The sequence below is a fragment of the Thamnophis sirtalis genome, unplaced genomic scaffold (assembly GCF_051295495.1).
Source record: "Thamnophis sirtalis isolate CommonGarterSnake01/CBP01778 unplaced genomic scaffold, rThaSir2_p1.2 scaffold_13, whole genome shotgun sequence".
NCBI lineage: Eukaryota > Metazoa > Chordata > Lepidosauria > Squamata > Natricidae > Thamnophis > Thamnophis sirtalis.
In genome coordinates, this window is record NW_028261393.1 from 2,056,293 (window position 1) to 2,070,737 (window position 14,445).

Consider the following 14,445-nt stretch of genomic DNA (forward strand, 5'->3'; position numbering starts at 1 on the left):
GCGACTTCACAAAGTTAGCTGCAGCTCACGAAAGTGTGCTAGTCACAAAAGCTGGTGCCGTTCTTCTTATTTTGGGCTTTCTTGGACTCCTTCCACTGACTCTCCTTCTATTGCATAAGCCAAAGAATGTTTCCACAAGACTTTTAAGACTCGTGTCCTTCAACTCCCAAAAATCCCCAACCAGCCATAGCTGGCTGGGGAATTCTGGGAGTTGAAGTCCACAAGTCTTAAAGGCCACAAGTCTTAAAGGGGCCAGGTTTGGAGAGCCCTGCTATAGATGCTTGATTGCAGAGGAGTGATGAGAAGGAACTCACATGCTCCGGATCTGCCAAGGCTTCAGCTGACCCAGCTTAAGGGCACGGAGGTGGGCAAGCAAGGAGGCTGGGAGAAGACTCCTAGTTCTTCTTCCATCTGTTGCCTTTTCAGACTGCTGCTTTCAGAGGTCTGAACTGGAGAAGCCACTTCTTGGTGGGAGGTCACCTTGCAACAGAGCTGAGGTTGAGAAACATGGTGAGCATCGCAGCTTCATGAGCTGGGGCTGAGGGGTTCTCCCTTTTCTAGGGTAGCTTTGGGTAGCCCGGTCTTCCAGTTCCCCATGAACTCTTCTAGATGAATAGTGGCGGGAATTGGGAATGTCTGGTCTAACTAAGAGGAGGACAAGGGACGACATGACAGCAAGAGTTCCAATATTTGAGGAGGGGCTGCCCCAAGGAAGAGGGGGGTCAACTTATGCTCCAAAACACCTGAAGGCAGAACAAGAAGCAATAGATGGGAACTTATCCAGGAGAGATTCAACCTAAAACTGAGGAGAAATTTCCTGACAGTGTGAACAATTAATCTTCTGAAATTGTGAGGATGCCATTACTGGAAGTCTTCAAGAAAAGACTGGGCAGCCATTTGTCCGGAATAGAATAAGACAAATGTGTCCAACCTTGGTAACTTCAAGACTTGTGGACTTCAACTCCTAGAATTCCCCAGCTAGCATGAATCTCCTGCTTGGACTAGAAGATCTCCAAGGTCCCTTTCAACTCTTGTTATTTTATCATTCTCTTACACCTTCGCCCTTTGCTATGTGAAATTGTTGATTGTCAACAACTGCCTGTTTTGCTGGTGACATGGCCTTTTAGGTGGCACCACCGTCCATCCCTTCTGGACTCGGGCATTGTCCATGAAATGTGATAAGAGACCAGGGGCCCATCATCATAGCTCCTGCCATCACCTTCCTGACAAATTTGATAAAGGGCAACTTCAGATGACCAGCAAAGCTGCACATAAGGTGTGTTTGTGTGTGTCAGTACATGCACAGACACACAACAGTGGAGAAGGAGAGGAATCCGTGGGGGAAAAAAGATAACCAAGTTTATTGACAGAGACAAGTAAAAGAAAATACAAAAACAAATTTAACCCCCTCTCTCTCCCTCTCCCCAGTTTTCAATGTGGGAATCTGATCCCCACATTTTCTCCCCTCTGACCTCTTCCCCCCGCCCCCCCCCGTTGCAACACAAACACACACCAAAGTCAGCAGAACTACCGACAAGTGAAACAGATGTGGAACCACACACACACGCACACACACATCAGAGGTTATGGGGTGGTGCCTGTATTTTAGTCCCCTGCACCTCCAAATCCCATCACACTGCGTGTGCCATTCCTCCGCCCTCCCTTTATGGATTTATGGCCACCCTTCTTTAATGAAGAATCCAATTTTTTTCCTGGCCGCCAGGAGAGTCTCCTCTGTCCCAGGATTCCTCTGGAGGAGGCAAGGAAGCAGAACTGAACTTGTGGGTTGTTGGATTTTTTTTTGCCCAGTGCCATCCTGAGCAAGGATAAAACGCACAGCACCCCAGAGCAGCCTCCTCATCCAATCTGAACCCCTGTGCCCATTATTCCCAGCCTCGGCTGGCTGAGGAGCATGGGTGTGGAAGCCCAGCTCATCTTTAAGATAGGAATACACCTGAAGAGGTATTCTCTCTTCTTCTCTTATTCTTTCAAGGGAGCTTGTGCAGCAGAAAGGAAATTGCAGCGGATTAGGTCCATATTCCGTGTTTTCCTCCGCACACCTCTCTCAATCCTGGCCTTTCTAGGACTTTCTCTCCTCTCTCCCACCTGACAAATTATGCATTTTAACAACAACAAAAACCACCCTTATTTTTGGCGTGCATGCTTAGTCTTTTGGTATGAAAAATACCCCCCCCACCGCCTAACTGAAGATCAACACGCGAGGCACTTTGTCCATCCCTCTCTTCCTCCTGCCACACTGCTTCCCCCGAATTTCCCCCGGCCCTGTTTCTCCTTCTCCCCCTCCAACCATCCCCACACAGCATGCCTCCTTCCCTTCCCTGGATCCACACAGCAGACTTCTGAACTTCCCAACAAAGGTGCACAGATTCAGAACGGTGTCCAGTGATGGGCTGTGATGGCCGTGAGAACGACACGTACGGAGACTGACCCCCCACAACGGGGAGGAGGCCTCCCAATGCAGTGGAATGGGGGAACGTGAGAAAGTGAAGCTTCAACCAGGATTAAATAGCACCTAAGGGACCCATGTGGGGCTGGGAAAGTGTTCTGGTTCGGGAAAGAGTCAAACATCAAGACATCGGAGAAAAAGGGGGCGTAGCATCTTCACGGCGAGCAGGATGCCCCAAGAAACTTCTGAAATGCATCCGGCAAGCTCGTCAACCCCGCATTTCGGTCTCCCCATCCCACAAGTGAGTAGTCCATCCACCCACCACCCACCCCTCCCCACCCCTGTAGTAGGTTACGTAGATGTGACTTCAGATATAAGCTGGCTATGGAAATAGGATTTAAAAAATAGAATTATATACAGGCCCCCCCAAGTCCGCAGCGGGTTGCAGAGGATGTCAGAGAGGCAATAAGTTACTCCAGTCCCTGCCCTGGCTGCAGGAACCAACGTTGGTAGGGGGCGTCCCGTGGCACACCGTCCCGGATCGCAGCCGCTCCTCTCGGCCGCCTTCACGGATCGCGCTCCTTTTTTACTTTGACGTCCCCCGCGAGGATGGTGGCGATCTCGCCCTGCATGAAGGCCCAGGGCACGTTGGAGCCCACCAGGGGGCACTTCTCCCCGCTGGGGCAATACACCTCGCCCGCAGCTCCTTGGGCTTTAATGAAATCCCGTGAACAGGGGAAGCAGAACTTGTGGCCCGGCATCGACGGGCACTGCACAAAGTGGGTGTCCTCCAGCCGCTCGTGGCAGATGGTGCAGCAGAGCGGGGCGCTGCCAGCCCCTCCGGAGGAGTCGGGGGCGCTCTGGGTGCCGCTGGGCTCGGCCGCCCCGGAAGAGTGGGCTCCGGAGGACGAAGACGAGGAGGAAGAGGAGGAGGAAGAAGAGGTGGTGGTGGTGGCTGCTTGGCCCGGCTCTCCATTGCGGGGCACCAGGCGGTGGGGTCCCGAGGCGGCTGGCGAAGCCGGGCTGGTGCTGTTCTGCCGGGCGGTGGTGGAGTGCACGGGGTTGAGCTCCTTGCCGCCCAGCGTGTCGGCCACGTTCTTCAGAGCCGTGATGGGCGAGGGGTCGTTGCGGAGGGAGCCCTCGGGCAGGCCGGCTTGGGCGGGCAGGTGAGCCAGGCCCGGGGGCGGGTAGAGCCCGGTGGAGGATCCCGGGGGCAGCCAGTGCTGGCGCTGCTGTAGCTGCTCCTCGCCCGTCAGCTTCCCGGCCGCCAGCTCCCCCTCGGGCTCCGGGGAAGCCTTGCGGCGTCTCAAACCCGGGCGGGCGGGGGGCGCGGCCCGCAGCAGCACATTGGGCGGCCCGGTGGCGGAGGAGCCGTCGAGGAACTGCTGGGGCAGCGCGTCGGGCGCGGGCGGCTCGCGGAAGTAGCGCACGGCCTCGGTGAAGAGCTCGGCCAGGAGGCGCCAGTCGCCCGAGCCGTGCCGCTTCTCGTACTCCAGGTACTTGTAGCCCGAGGACAGGACCTTGCCGGGCTCCTTCAGGCAGTCCTGGAACATCTGCTTGGCCACGGCCAGCACCCCGGCGAAGACGTTGCCCGAGCCGCACGGGTACTCGGCGAAGAGCTTCAGCTCGTACTCGTAGCCCGGCCGGGCGGCGGCGTCGAAGGCGAAGATGCGCCCGGTGAGCGAGTGGTCCTTCTTGAAGCGGACGGTGAAGGGCGCGCAGCCGCACAGCGCCAGCAGCTGCTCCCGCACCGCCTTGGGCTTGCCGTGCCACTCCTCGGCGCGGGCCCGCATGGCCTCGTTCAGCTCGGCCAGGCACTCGCTGTGCCGCGCCTTCTCCTTCTCGTACTCGTAGCCCGCCCGCGACGCCGGCTTGGCCAGCTCGCCCAGCAGCGGCGAGGCCAGGGGCAGAGGGGCCGGCGCGGGGCGCACGGCCGCCGCCAGCATCAGCCCCGGCGGAGCCACCAGCCCGGGCGGCGCAGGACCCACCAGAGCGCGCCGGGCCGTCGGGCTCTGCCGGCTGCCTTCGCCGCCGCTCACCTCCTCGCCGCCGCGGGCCAGTCCGTTGGGCAAGCGCGGGCTGAGCGCGTAGTCGGGGCCGGCCAGGCGGGCTCGCTCGTAGCGCTCCAGCCCGGTCCCTCCTGCTCCGCCGCCGTCCTTGGCCTGCTTGGCGCCCGGCGGCCCCGGCGAACGGCCCTCGGGCATGGCGTGGCTGCGCTTCAGCTGCCGCGCCGTCTCGATCAGCAGCTCGATGCGGTCGGCGCCCTCGAAGTTGACGCAGCCCCGGCAGACGGCCTCGCTGAAGTCCCAGATCATGGCCCAGGGCATCTTGGGCAGGTCGCACAAGTAGCACCATTGTCTGCGGGACGCCTGCACCGAAGACATCTTGGCCGCCGCCCGCCCGCCCCGGTCCCCGAAAACGCCGCCCAAACAACCGGCCCGGCGAGGGGGGGGGGAAGCTGGTCCTCGCCGCCTGGAAGGGGCTCCGTGCGGGGCGGGGGAAGCAGGCAGGCAGGCCGGAGCGGGCAGGCAGGCAGGCAGACGAGGCGAAGAGGGAGGAAAAAAAAGGGGGGGAATCCCCTCTCTCGCCTGCCCTCCTACATGGAGAAACTTACATAAGTCCCTCGCGAAGCCTGTCGGGAGATGTAGTCCTGGAATGAGAGGCGGGCTGGGATTGCGGTTGGGGGGGGGGGGCGCTCTTAAAGGACCCGCTGCGCTTTGATGGCCGGATTGCTGAGACTTTCAAAATCGAGGATGCCTTTGGAGCAGGGGTCCCCAAACTTGGCAACTTGAAGACTTGTGGACTTCAACTCCCAGAATTCCCTAGCAGACATGCAGCCACAACTTGAAGTCCACAAGTTGCCAAAGTGTAGAGACCCCTGCAGTGAAAACCCTTAAGAGGATGGTGGGAGCGGGTTGCCCAACTGCAACAGATGACGGATGTAGCAGCCACTCCACAGGGAGGATGGAGTGGACAACTGGCAGCACCACGTAGTATCATTGCATCCTCCGCAGAGGTGTCCTTTTGCTCCCAATGCTCAATCGATTAAAGCAAGTCAATCTCACGAGATGGGAAGCAAACAAATTTAATAATTAACAAAGCAATGAATTTGGGGTGTCGATATTAGAACAGCTTCTTTTTCCCAGGAACTAAGGAACCCCCACTTTCTCCCTTCCCTTCCAGATGTTCCAGATGCCCAAATCATGCCTCTCAACTATTGCAGAAAGACCGATTCAGAGAACCGCTTTCCCTGTAGATCACAGGTTTAATTTTCAACTTTTATCCTGGGTAGTCCTGCCCCCACCGCTTGTTGGGCTGCAGGCGAAGGTTCCGAGGCCCAGGATATAAATCTCTGCCCCTCCAAAAGCTGCGTAAGATACCCAAGATCCAAGAAAGAGTTAACTGGGCTTTTCATTGTTAAGGAAAAGGGAAAACACATTACCCACTTGGCAAAGCGGCTAAGAAGCCCCGGATGTTGAGCTGTGGTGCATTTCCGGCTGCACCACTTCCTCTTCCCCTCCCCTTTTGCAAATCACCCTCCCCTTCCGCTGCAGTTCAAAGTTCAACTAGTTGGTGGGGTGCTGCTAAGGGGGTTCTCGACAGGCAGGGAGAAAAATTGAAAAAAAATCACCATAAAATCCACAAGGAAGAACCAGTGAAGATGCAGCCTCTTGTTCCTTTTCGCCCAGCCAGAGCAAGTTCCGGGGTTTACTTTCAGCCAGAGAGCTGGCATCCTTGCAATGATTAACGGAGAGAATGCGGTTGGCGTGCGGAGCATAGAACCAGCATTGTTTAACCCAGTGTTTTTACAAATTTTGCAACTGTGAGATGTGGGAGGGGGGACTTCAACTCCTAGAGAAAATTTTCTCCAGCTCCCAAATAATCCGAATCTGTAAATTCTGCAAGAATGGCATTGAATGGTGGCAATTGGCAGTACCCAGAAGCCCCCATGGGGGGGGGGTGCAAAAGCGGGGGGGGGGATATTCAAGCAGGCATCCCTTCCCTTCCAGACACCAAGGCAGCCATTCAAAACCCCTTGTTGCTTTTTATTTGGGAACCCACCACCAATTTTTCCTCTTACACAGTTATTTTATTTTTTTTACATCTAGTTTGTGGGTCTTTGGAAAGAGCACTGAAATATTGTAATCACACAGCTAGTGGTTTCCCAGGAGACTGGGCTGGATGGAGCCTCCGCAACCCCTGGATGGGCTTTGCAAAGAGCCTTTCATAGATTTGAAGCCTCTGTGCCATCCGAAATGGTCCCGTGGCAGTGCCCGATGGCTGGAGGGGAGGGCATCTTTCTCCAGAAGCCTCAGCCAGACCAACAGATGGCCAGAGCCTGTCTGCCTCCCTTCATTGCAAATGAAGGACTCCAATAGAAGAGAATTTGGGGAGCTCAGGGTTGAAATGAGGGGTTGTTGGTGCTCCCTGGGCTTGGGGGATTTCCTTGCAGACATTTCATGACCCAACTAGGTAACATTATCAGGGCTAGAAAGGAATGGGGTTTGGAGAGGAGGAGGAGGAGGAGGAAGGAGAGAGCTGTGGGGTCCTTGGTGCTCCCTGAGCTTTGGTGGTTTTCTTGCAGACGTTTCATGACCCAACTAGATAACATCATCAGTGCTAGAAGGGATTTGTGGAGAGCAGGAGGAGGGGGCGAAGAGTAGCAGCAGGAGGACAGCAATTGTGGGGTCCTTATTGCTCCTTGAGCTCAGTTCCTTCCAGACGTTTCATCACCCAAGTAGGTAACATCATCAGCGCTACTGATGACGATAGTGAGCAACAACAATGCTACTGGTTAAGTTCGGTATTATCCCGCTGAGCAGTGGAAATTCCTGTCCCCGTTGGGGTCGCAAGTCAAGGACTACCTCTATGAGCAAAACCAGCAGTATGAAACATTTCCCCCCTTTTTTGGGGGGGTGGGGTTTCTTAATATTTCTTAAACCAGTTTTTCTCAACCTTGGCAACTTTAAGTCCTGTGGACTTCAACTCCCAGAATCCCCCAGCCAGCAGAGCTGGCTGGGGAATTCTGGGAGTTGAAGTCCACAGGACTTAAAGTCGCCAAGGTTGAGAAACACTGTCTTAAACGACTGACTTTATCCCTTTTGCATCTTACAAAGGCGTGCGCCAGAAAGCGGAACTCCCCCTTCCACGCCTGCCCCCCTCCTTGCTCGCCGCTGGTGTGTCACAGGTGTTCACAAGTAAGAACTTAACAAATCCCCTGAGAGATCTGCTCATCGTATGAAAATATTTTATTGAGCTTCCACCAGAGGGAATCTAGTGCCACCAAAGGCATTGATTGCCACGGGTTTCCTTCTCTTGCGATGCTCCAGGGATCTTCGGGCTTCTGACCTGGCCTGAAACTTAACCCAAAGTTAAGTTTGTTTTCTGGCAATGGGGCAGACTAAATGGGGCCTGCCTGGACCAACCTCCCCATAGGGTAGGACGGAGCGAATACGACCTGTTGCATTGTGGGAACAGAACTGCCAGAGCCCTGGGTCTCACTAAGCCAGGAGTATCCAAACTTGGCAACTTTAAGACTTGTGGACTTCAACTCCCAGAATTCCCCAGCCAGCCCCAGCCCCAGGGAATTCTGGGAATTGAAGTCCATCCATCTTAACGTTGCTAGGCTTAAACACTCCTGATTTGGAGTCAGAAACTAAAAACTAGGTGATTTAATTTCCATCCAATCTTGGCAACTTTAAGACTAGTGGACTTCAACTCCCAGAATCCCCCAGCCAGCTATAGAATTCAACACCCGGAATTCTGGGGATTCTGGGTGTTGAAGTCCACAAGTTTTAAAGTTTCCATGTTTGGACACCCCTGCACTAAGCAATCCGACCAGTCCTCGACTTACAACAGTTTGTTTAGTGACCATTCGGAGTGAAAAAAGGAAGCAATGACTGTTTTTCACACAACCGTGGTCACTTGCTGAAAATTCAGGACGCTTGGCAACTTTCCCTTATTTATGATGGCTGTGGGATTCTCAGGTCACGTGATCCCCATTTGCGACCAGCAAAATCGACCGGGAGGCCAGATTCACTTTACTCACTTCAACCACTGTAGAGGCTCACTTCACAGCCGTGGCAAGCGAGGTCATACAGCGGTGCACCTCAGGAATGTCTCACTTAGCAACGGAAAGTTTAGGCTCGGTTATGATCATAAGTCGAGGACTGCTTGTCCTATATGGGCCTATCTATTTTTTTCTGATTTTTCCCCCCCAGCAAACTTCCCCTTTGGAATTGAAGACTGACATTCCATGAATGGAGAAGTGGGCAGCGGTGCATGGCAGCCCACCGGGCGTGGAATAAATGTTGGTGGTTATGCTTGGACCACAAAAATCAGCAGAGGTGACCTCAGGGACTGGCATGGAGTATGGCCCCTGGCGCTGCCATCATGGCGTCGGAAGTGGGGGTAGCGCAGAGGGCTCCAGCTCGCCCTCCCTGTGGGAAAATGGAGAGCGAGACTGAAACAGCCATCCCAGGGGAGCAGCCCCCCCCTCTGCCCTTCCTTTTTGGGTGTGGTGGAAGCACATCTGTGCCTGATGCTCACAAATTCTTCCAACGTCCTCTGCGTTTCCGAGTTGGGGTCCCCTTCTTTCGCTTCTGTGCCAGAGGGGGCCGATTGGGAGATGAACCCCTTTCAGTCCCGGGCTGTTCCTGCCGTGGAGATAGCTCTGATTTGGCAGGCCCTCCCTCCCGAGCAGGGGCAGTCTCTGTGCCCGGGGTTGCCATGGGGAGACCGTATTCCCCATGTGGGGGCAGCAGGCCGTTTGGCAAAGCTGGAAGGAGGGGCAGCAGTGCCGCCACCACGTCCGTGAGCCGTTCCAGGCCTTGCCGCAGGGTGTAGGTCAGCTCCCGGATGGCTGCGGCCGTCTCCCTCTGAGCCTGAAGGAAGTCCAGAGAGGGCTCAACAGGCAGCTCCAGGTGGGCACGTCGGCGCCGCAGAGGTGGTGAAATCGAAGGGCAGGGAGTGGTGCCCAACAACTCTCCCGGGGAGTGTTCGGGATGTGGCCCGCAGCCTAGACAGGATGGAGACGGTGCCAGCTGGACAATCTGCAGTGACGAGGGTTGGCCTGGAGGGGGTGCTGGTGAGTCACGTTCCTTGGGTTTCAGCAAGCATGAAGGCTGGACAGAGGTCTCTGGGCTGCTGGAGACGTTGGCCCTGGCGGGCAGATCTGTAGGGGCTAAGGAGAGAGAGAGTTACTGGGGTGGAATGCGGTCTGGATTCCCAGGAGGGAGGGGCTGCATTTCAGAGGGGAAAGAGGCAGTGAGGTTTAGATAACTTGTGTGAGCGAAAGGGGGTGAAGACGGCTCCTCCCTAACAGTTCCCCAGAATATATCTAGAGTTGTGCAAATGGTTAGTTTAGGGTCCTTGGTGCTCTCTGAGCTTGGTTGTTTCCTTGCAGAGGTTTCATTGCCCATTTAGGAAATATCATCAGTGCTGGAAGGCAATGGGATTCTGGAGAGGAGGAGGAGGAGGAGGAGGAGGAGGAGGTGGTGGTGGTCTATGGGTCTTTGATGCTCTCTGAGCTTGGTGGTTTCCTTGCAGAGGTTTCATTGCCCATTTAGGAAATATCATCAGTGCTGGAAGGCAATGGGATTTCTGGAGAGGAGGGAGGAGGAGGAGGAGGAGGAGGAGGAGGAGGAGGTGGTGGTCTATGGGGTCTTTGATGCTCTCTGAGCTTGGTTGTTTCCTTGCAGAGGTTTCATTGCCATTTAGGAAATATCATCAGTGCTGGAAGGCAATGGGATTTCTGGAGAGGAGGAGGAGGAGGAGGAGGAGGAGGAGGAGGAGGAGGAGGAGGAAGAGAGCTATGGGTCTTTAATGCTCTCTGAGCTTGGTGGTTTCTTGCAGAGATGTAATACCCTATTAGGTAACATCTTCAATGCTAGAAGGGAGTGGGATTTGTGGAGAGGAGGAGGAGGAGGAGGACGACTGTATGGTGCTTGGTACTCTCTGAAATTGGTGGCTTTCTTGCAGATATTTCATGACCCAATTAGGTATCATCAGCCTCTTTACCACTTACTTTAGCCCGGCAAGATTCTGTCTATAGATGGGGAACAATAACAACAGTTACTCAGAAGTAACTCCACATGTTGTTCTTGGTTTGGTTGTCTGAATTAAAAAAAAAAACACAGGAGTTTATTAATCCAACACTTTAGAAAAAAGAGTTTAAAAAGAATTGCGGCAGAGTTTGTAAAATCGACATTGATTTAACTATACGGAGGGCTTTGGACCACGCAGAATATTTTTTTTTTTGCCTGTTCCGCTGCAGCAGATTTCCTTGGCCAGAAGTGAATATTTCGTTTCCGTGGCGCTAGGCGCAACGGAGAGATGGGCCCATCTGTTGCCTCTTTAAAAATTGGGAGTTGAGGAGGGAGGGGCAGGTGGCTGGCCTCCAAACTTTGCCTTAAGCCCCTACAACTGGAAGGCTTGTCCTGCCCCACAGCAAAATATGGAAAGGGCCGTCTTTTTCACCCTTTTGGGGAGAGAAAAGTGAAACCGCTTATTCTGGTCACAAACCAGCTGAAAGTCCTGGAGTCCTTCGGGATTGGGCGGCATATAAATTCATTAATTTAATTTTAATTTCAATTTTAAAACCAATGCAACCTTCAAAGCAGCTGTTCCCAACCACCAAGAATTAAAAGAAGCAGGAGTGCCTGGCACTGTGAAACGTTAGAGCAGTGTTTCTCAACCTTGTCAACTTGAAGATGTCCGGACTTCAACTCCCAGAATTCCCCAGCCAGCGAATGCTGGCTGGGGAAACTCTGGGAGTTGAAGTCCGGACATCTTCAAGTTGACAAGGTTGAGAAACACTGTCCTAACCACTGCTGGGGAATTCTGGGAGTTGAAGTCCAGACATCAGGCCTGGGGATAGGTTCCTAATTCACCCGCCCGAGTGTTTGATTGTTGAACGAAAGTTGTGTTTTACTATTTTTTCTTTGTTCACATTTTGTTTTGTTTTTGATGTTGCACTTCCCTTCCTTGTGATTGTGAGCCGCCCTGAGTCCCCTCAGGGAAAAGGGCGGCCTATAAATTTTAATAAATCCAAATTCAAATTCAAATTCACATCTTCAAGTTGACAAGGTTGAGAAACACTGCGTTAGAGGGAGGGAATAACAACGATTAATTAAACAGTGTTCAAATATTTGAGGGGCTGCCGCAGAGAAGAAAGAGTCGATTTCTTTTCCAAAGACCCAGAGGGCAAGAATAAGAAGCAACGAACAGAAACGAATCGAGGAGAGAAGCATCCTGGAACGAAAGGAGACATTTCCATGACAGGGAGGACAATTAATCCATGGAACTCCATGCCTCCAGAGGTTGTGGGTGCTCCATCACTTTAAGAAAAGATTGGACGGCTCCTTGTCTGGAATGGTGTTGGGTCTCTTGCCTGAGCAGGGGTTGGACAAGAGGACCTCTGAGGTCCCCTCCAACTCTGGAATTCTCTTAGATCAGAGGCAGAGGTGGGTTCCTACCAGTTTGCACCAGTTCGGCAGAACCGGTTCGTCAAATCTACCGAACCGGTTAGAAGAGGTTCCACCAGTGGACCTGGAAAGCAGGCCACACCTACAGAAGAGGTGAAACCCACCACTGACAGAGAGAGGAAGACGAAGAGGAAGAAACGAAGAAAGAAAGAAATAAGGAAAAAAGAAAGAACAAGTGAGAGATGAAAGGAAAAAAGGAAAAAGGGACAGAGAGACAAAAGGAAGGAAAGAGAGAGAGAGAGAGAGAAAACACATGGCTGGCAAGCCACTCCCACCAGGTCACATGGCCAGCAAGCCACTCCCACAAAGGAGGCCACACCCACAGAGTAGGTTCGAAAAATTTTTTTGAAACCCACCACTGATTCAGAGGTCTTCAAACTTGGCAACTTGAAGACTTGTGGACTTCAATTCCCAGAATTCTGTCTCTCTCTCTCCCCCTCCACCATCCTCTGGAATCCAATCCGCTTCAAATGCCAACCCACCTCTTGACAAGTTGGCCCAGAGTCTCCCTGCTCCACCGATGCCCAACTGACTCTTTGGCCCCAGGACCGCGGCTACTCACCTGTACCATGCTCAGCTGCCGGTTGGTAACGAGGAGGCCCAAAGCCTGCTGTGCCCTGCAAGAGCCCAGACTCTGCCCCTCCTGGGCCTGGCATCACGCCAGGCCCCAGTATGGCGAAGAGCGTCTCCTCTTCAGCTGAGAAGGCTTCGTCGCCAGCGTTGCCCGTCCCCTGGGTGGAGTGGGGCACCCGCGCCAGCTTCTCCTTGGTGCGCCGCTTGAAGTCATTCCAGCGTTTCTGCACCTCCTGGCCGGTGCGCTTCCAGCTGGTGATGCCATTGATCTTGCCGGCGATGCCCTCCCAGACCCGCCGGCGTTCGGCCACCGTCACCCGCCGGCTCTGGGTGCCGTAAAGCTTGCCATAGTTGGCTCGCACTTCCTGGATCAGGATCTGGTTCTCCTCGTACGAGAAACGTGGTTTGCGAAGACGGGTGATCTCCTCGCTCTCCCCAGACATCCCCAGACACCGGATCCCTTCTTAAGGGGGAGGGGGCTCCTGGCCTCGGGACCCTCCTGCCTGGCTCCTGGCAATCGGGTGAGGATGGTGGGCACTGCCAGGGGTCTTACCTGGGGGCTGTGGGGCTGGCAGTGACAGGTGAGGGAGCAGCAGCTGAGGCTGGTTCTGCTGCTCCAGGGAGCAAGTGGAAAGCTCCTTCAGGCATCGCTGGCGGGAGCCTGGCAGCCTGCAGGCTGGCACAGGGGACCCCCCCCAAGAAGAAAGCAATGGGAGTGGGGCAGCCTGGCTGCTGGGTCCCTCTGCTTCACCAGAGGCTCCCTGGGGGCTGCTCTCTCCTTCAGGCCTCCCAGCTCTCCATGAATGTCCACTCAAGGCTGCCCGGCTCCATCTGATGCCAGCCTCTCTCTTTCTCTCGCCTTCCTCCCTCCCTCTCTTCTCCTCCTCTTCCTCCTCCTCCTCCTCCTCCTCCTCCTCGGGCATGCTCACTGCTTAGCCGCACTCCCAGCAGGCCACGGGGGCAGCCGAGCGGTTTCCATAGCAACCGTGGCCTGCTGCCTGCCCCCCCCCTTGCCTCCTCCGGCCAGCCCCAAAGCCTGCTGCTGCCGCCGCCAATTTGGAGCACGAACAACACTCTGGGTCACAAGGCCCCAAGTGGGGGCACTCTTGGCCACCTCTCTTCCCCCCCCCTTCCCAGTGGGACAAAAAAGGCACCCCCTCCCCCTAGTTCTAGGGGGGGGTTAACCCTTTGGGGATGGGGGGTTGGGGTTTTGTCATTTGCTTTTGCAGACTGAGTCTCTCTGCTGATGGGAATCCAAGTTCCCTTTCATCTCCTCTAGTTGATCTTCAGCCAAGGGACCAAGCCGGTCTTCTTTGGTCCCCATCTCCCCGTCTTTGGGGATCCTGGGAAGATGCTAAAATAAATAATTAAACGAAATAAAACAAAAAATTCATTGGCCTGTCGTTGGGCAAACGACCAGCAGGTGGCAGTGCTGGAGCAGACTAGCCTGCAAACCGACTCCATTCTAGGCTGCGATCCGGTTTTGTCATTTCAGATGTTCTTAAATTGACTATATAGAGCCCCCCCCCTTTTTTTTCAACCATGACAACTGGACGCTTTGTCGACTTCAACTCCCAGAATTCTGCTCGGGAATTCTGGGAGTTGAAGTTCACACAGCTTCAAGTTACCAAGTTTGAGAAACACTGGATTAGTATCTGTATTTAAGGTGCTCCTCACTCATAGACGGTCATGTTTTAACAAATGCATTTTAACTTTGCGTTCAACTTTGTTTTGCTTAACTATATATTAAAGATGGATGGATGGAAGGAAGGAAGGACAGATAGATGCATAGAGGTAGTTATTGACTTAAGACCACAGTTGACCCCAGAATTTTACAGCCCTTCCTTGCCACATTTGTTAAGCGAATCACTGCAGCTGTCAAATTAGTATCACGGTTGTTAAGTGAATCTGGCTTCCCCATTGTCTTTGCTTGCCAGAAAGTCGCAAAAATGGATCATGCGACCCCGGAACACTGCAAGC

General features: G+C 54.0%; 2 protein-coding genes across 3 annotated transcripts; both read right to left on the reverse strand.

Annotated features, from left to right (window-relative positions):
• Nucleotides 1-1,337: 1,337 nt before the first annotated feature.
• On the reverse strand, nucleotides 1,338-5,030 carry IRF2BP1 (interferon regulatory factor 2 binding protein 1). The gene has a single exon (XM_014052649.2). The coding sequence runs from the start codon at nucleotides 4,789-4,791 to the stop codon at nucleotides 2,974-2,976; it is 1,818 nt and encodes a 605-aa protein (XP_013908124.2). The 5' UTR covers nucleotides 4,792-5,030; the 3' UTR covers nucleotides 1,338-2,973.
• A 3,466-nt stretch (nucleotides 5,031-8,496) lies between these two features.
• MYPOP (Myb related transcription factor, partner of profilin) lies at nucleotides 8,497-12,914 on the reverse strand. 2 transcript variants are annotated; one of them, XM_087727436.1, is made up of 2 exons: nucleotides 12,455-12,914; nucleotides 8,497-9,581 (listed from the first exon to the last, which is right to left on the reverse strand). In XM_087727436.1, exons 1-2 carry the CDS (start codon nucleotides 12,906-12,908, stop codon nucleotides 8,953-8,955), a joined length of 1,083 nt encoding a protein of 360 aa, XP_087583562.1. In that variant the 5' UTR covers nucleotides 12,909-12,914; the 3' UTR covers nucleotides 8,497-8,952. The 2 variants fall into 2 exon arrangements, with proteins under 2 accessions (XP_087583562.1, XP_087583561.1); XM_087727435.1 differs by having other exon boundaries at nucleotides 8,497-9,590.
• Nucleotides 12,915-14,445: the final 1,531 nt, after the last annotated feature.

Excerpts from the sequence above, each read along its gene's own strand:
- IRF2BP1 (XM_014052649.2), bottom strand. The coding sequence starts at position 4,791 with ATGTCTTCGGTGCAGGCGTCCCGCAGACAATGGTGCTACTTGTGCGAC.
- MYPOP (XM_087727435.1), bottom strand. The coding sequence starts at position 12,908 with ATGTCTGGGGAGAGCGAGGAGATCACCCGTCTTCGCAAACCACGTTTC. Across the intron at positions 9,591-12,454 it reads GGCAGCTGAGCATGGTACAG|CCCCTACAGATCTGCCCGCC; the intron begins GTGAGTAGCCGC and ends CTCTCTCCTTAG.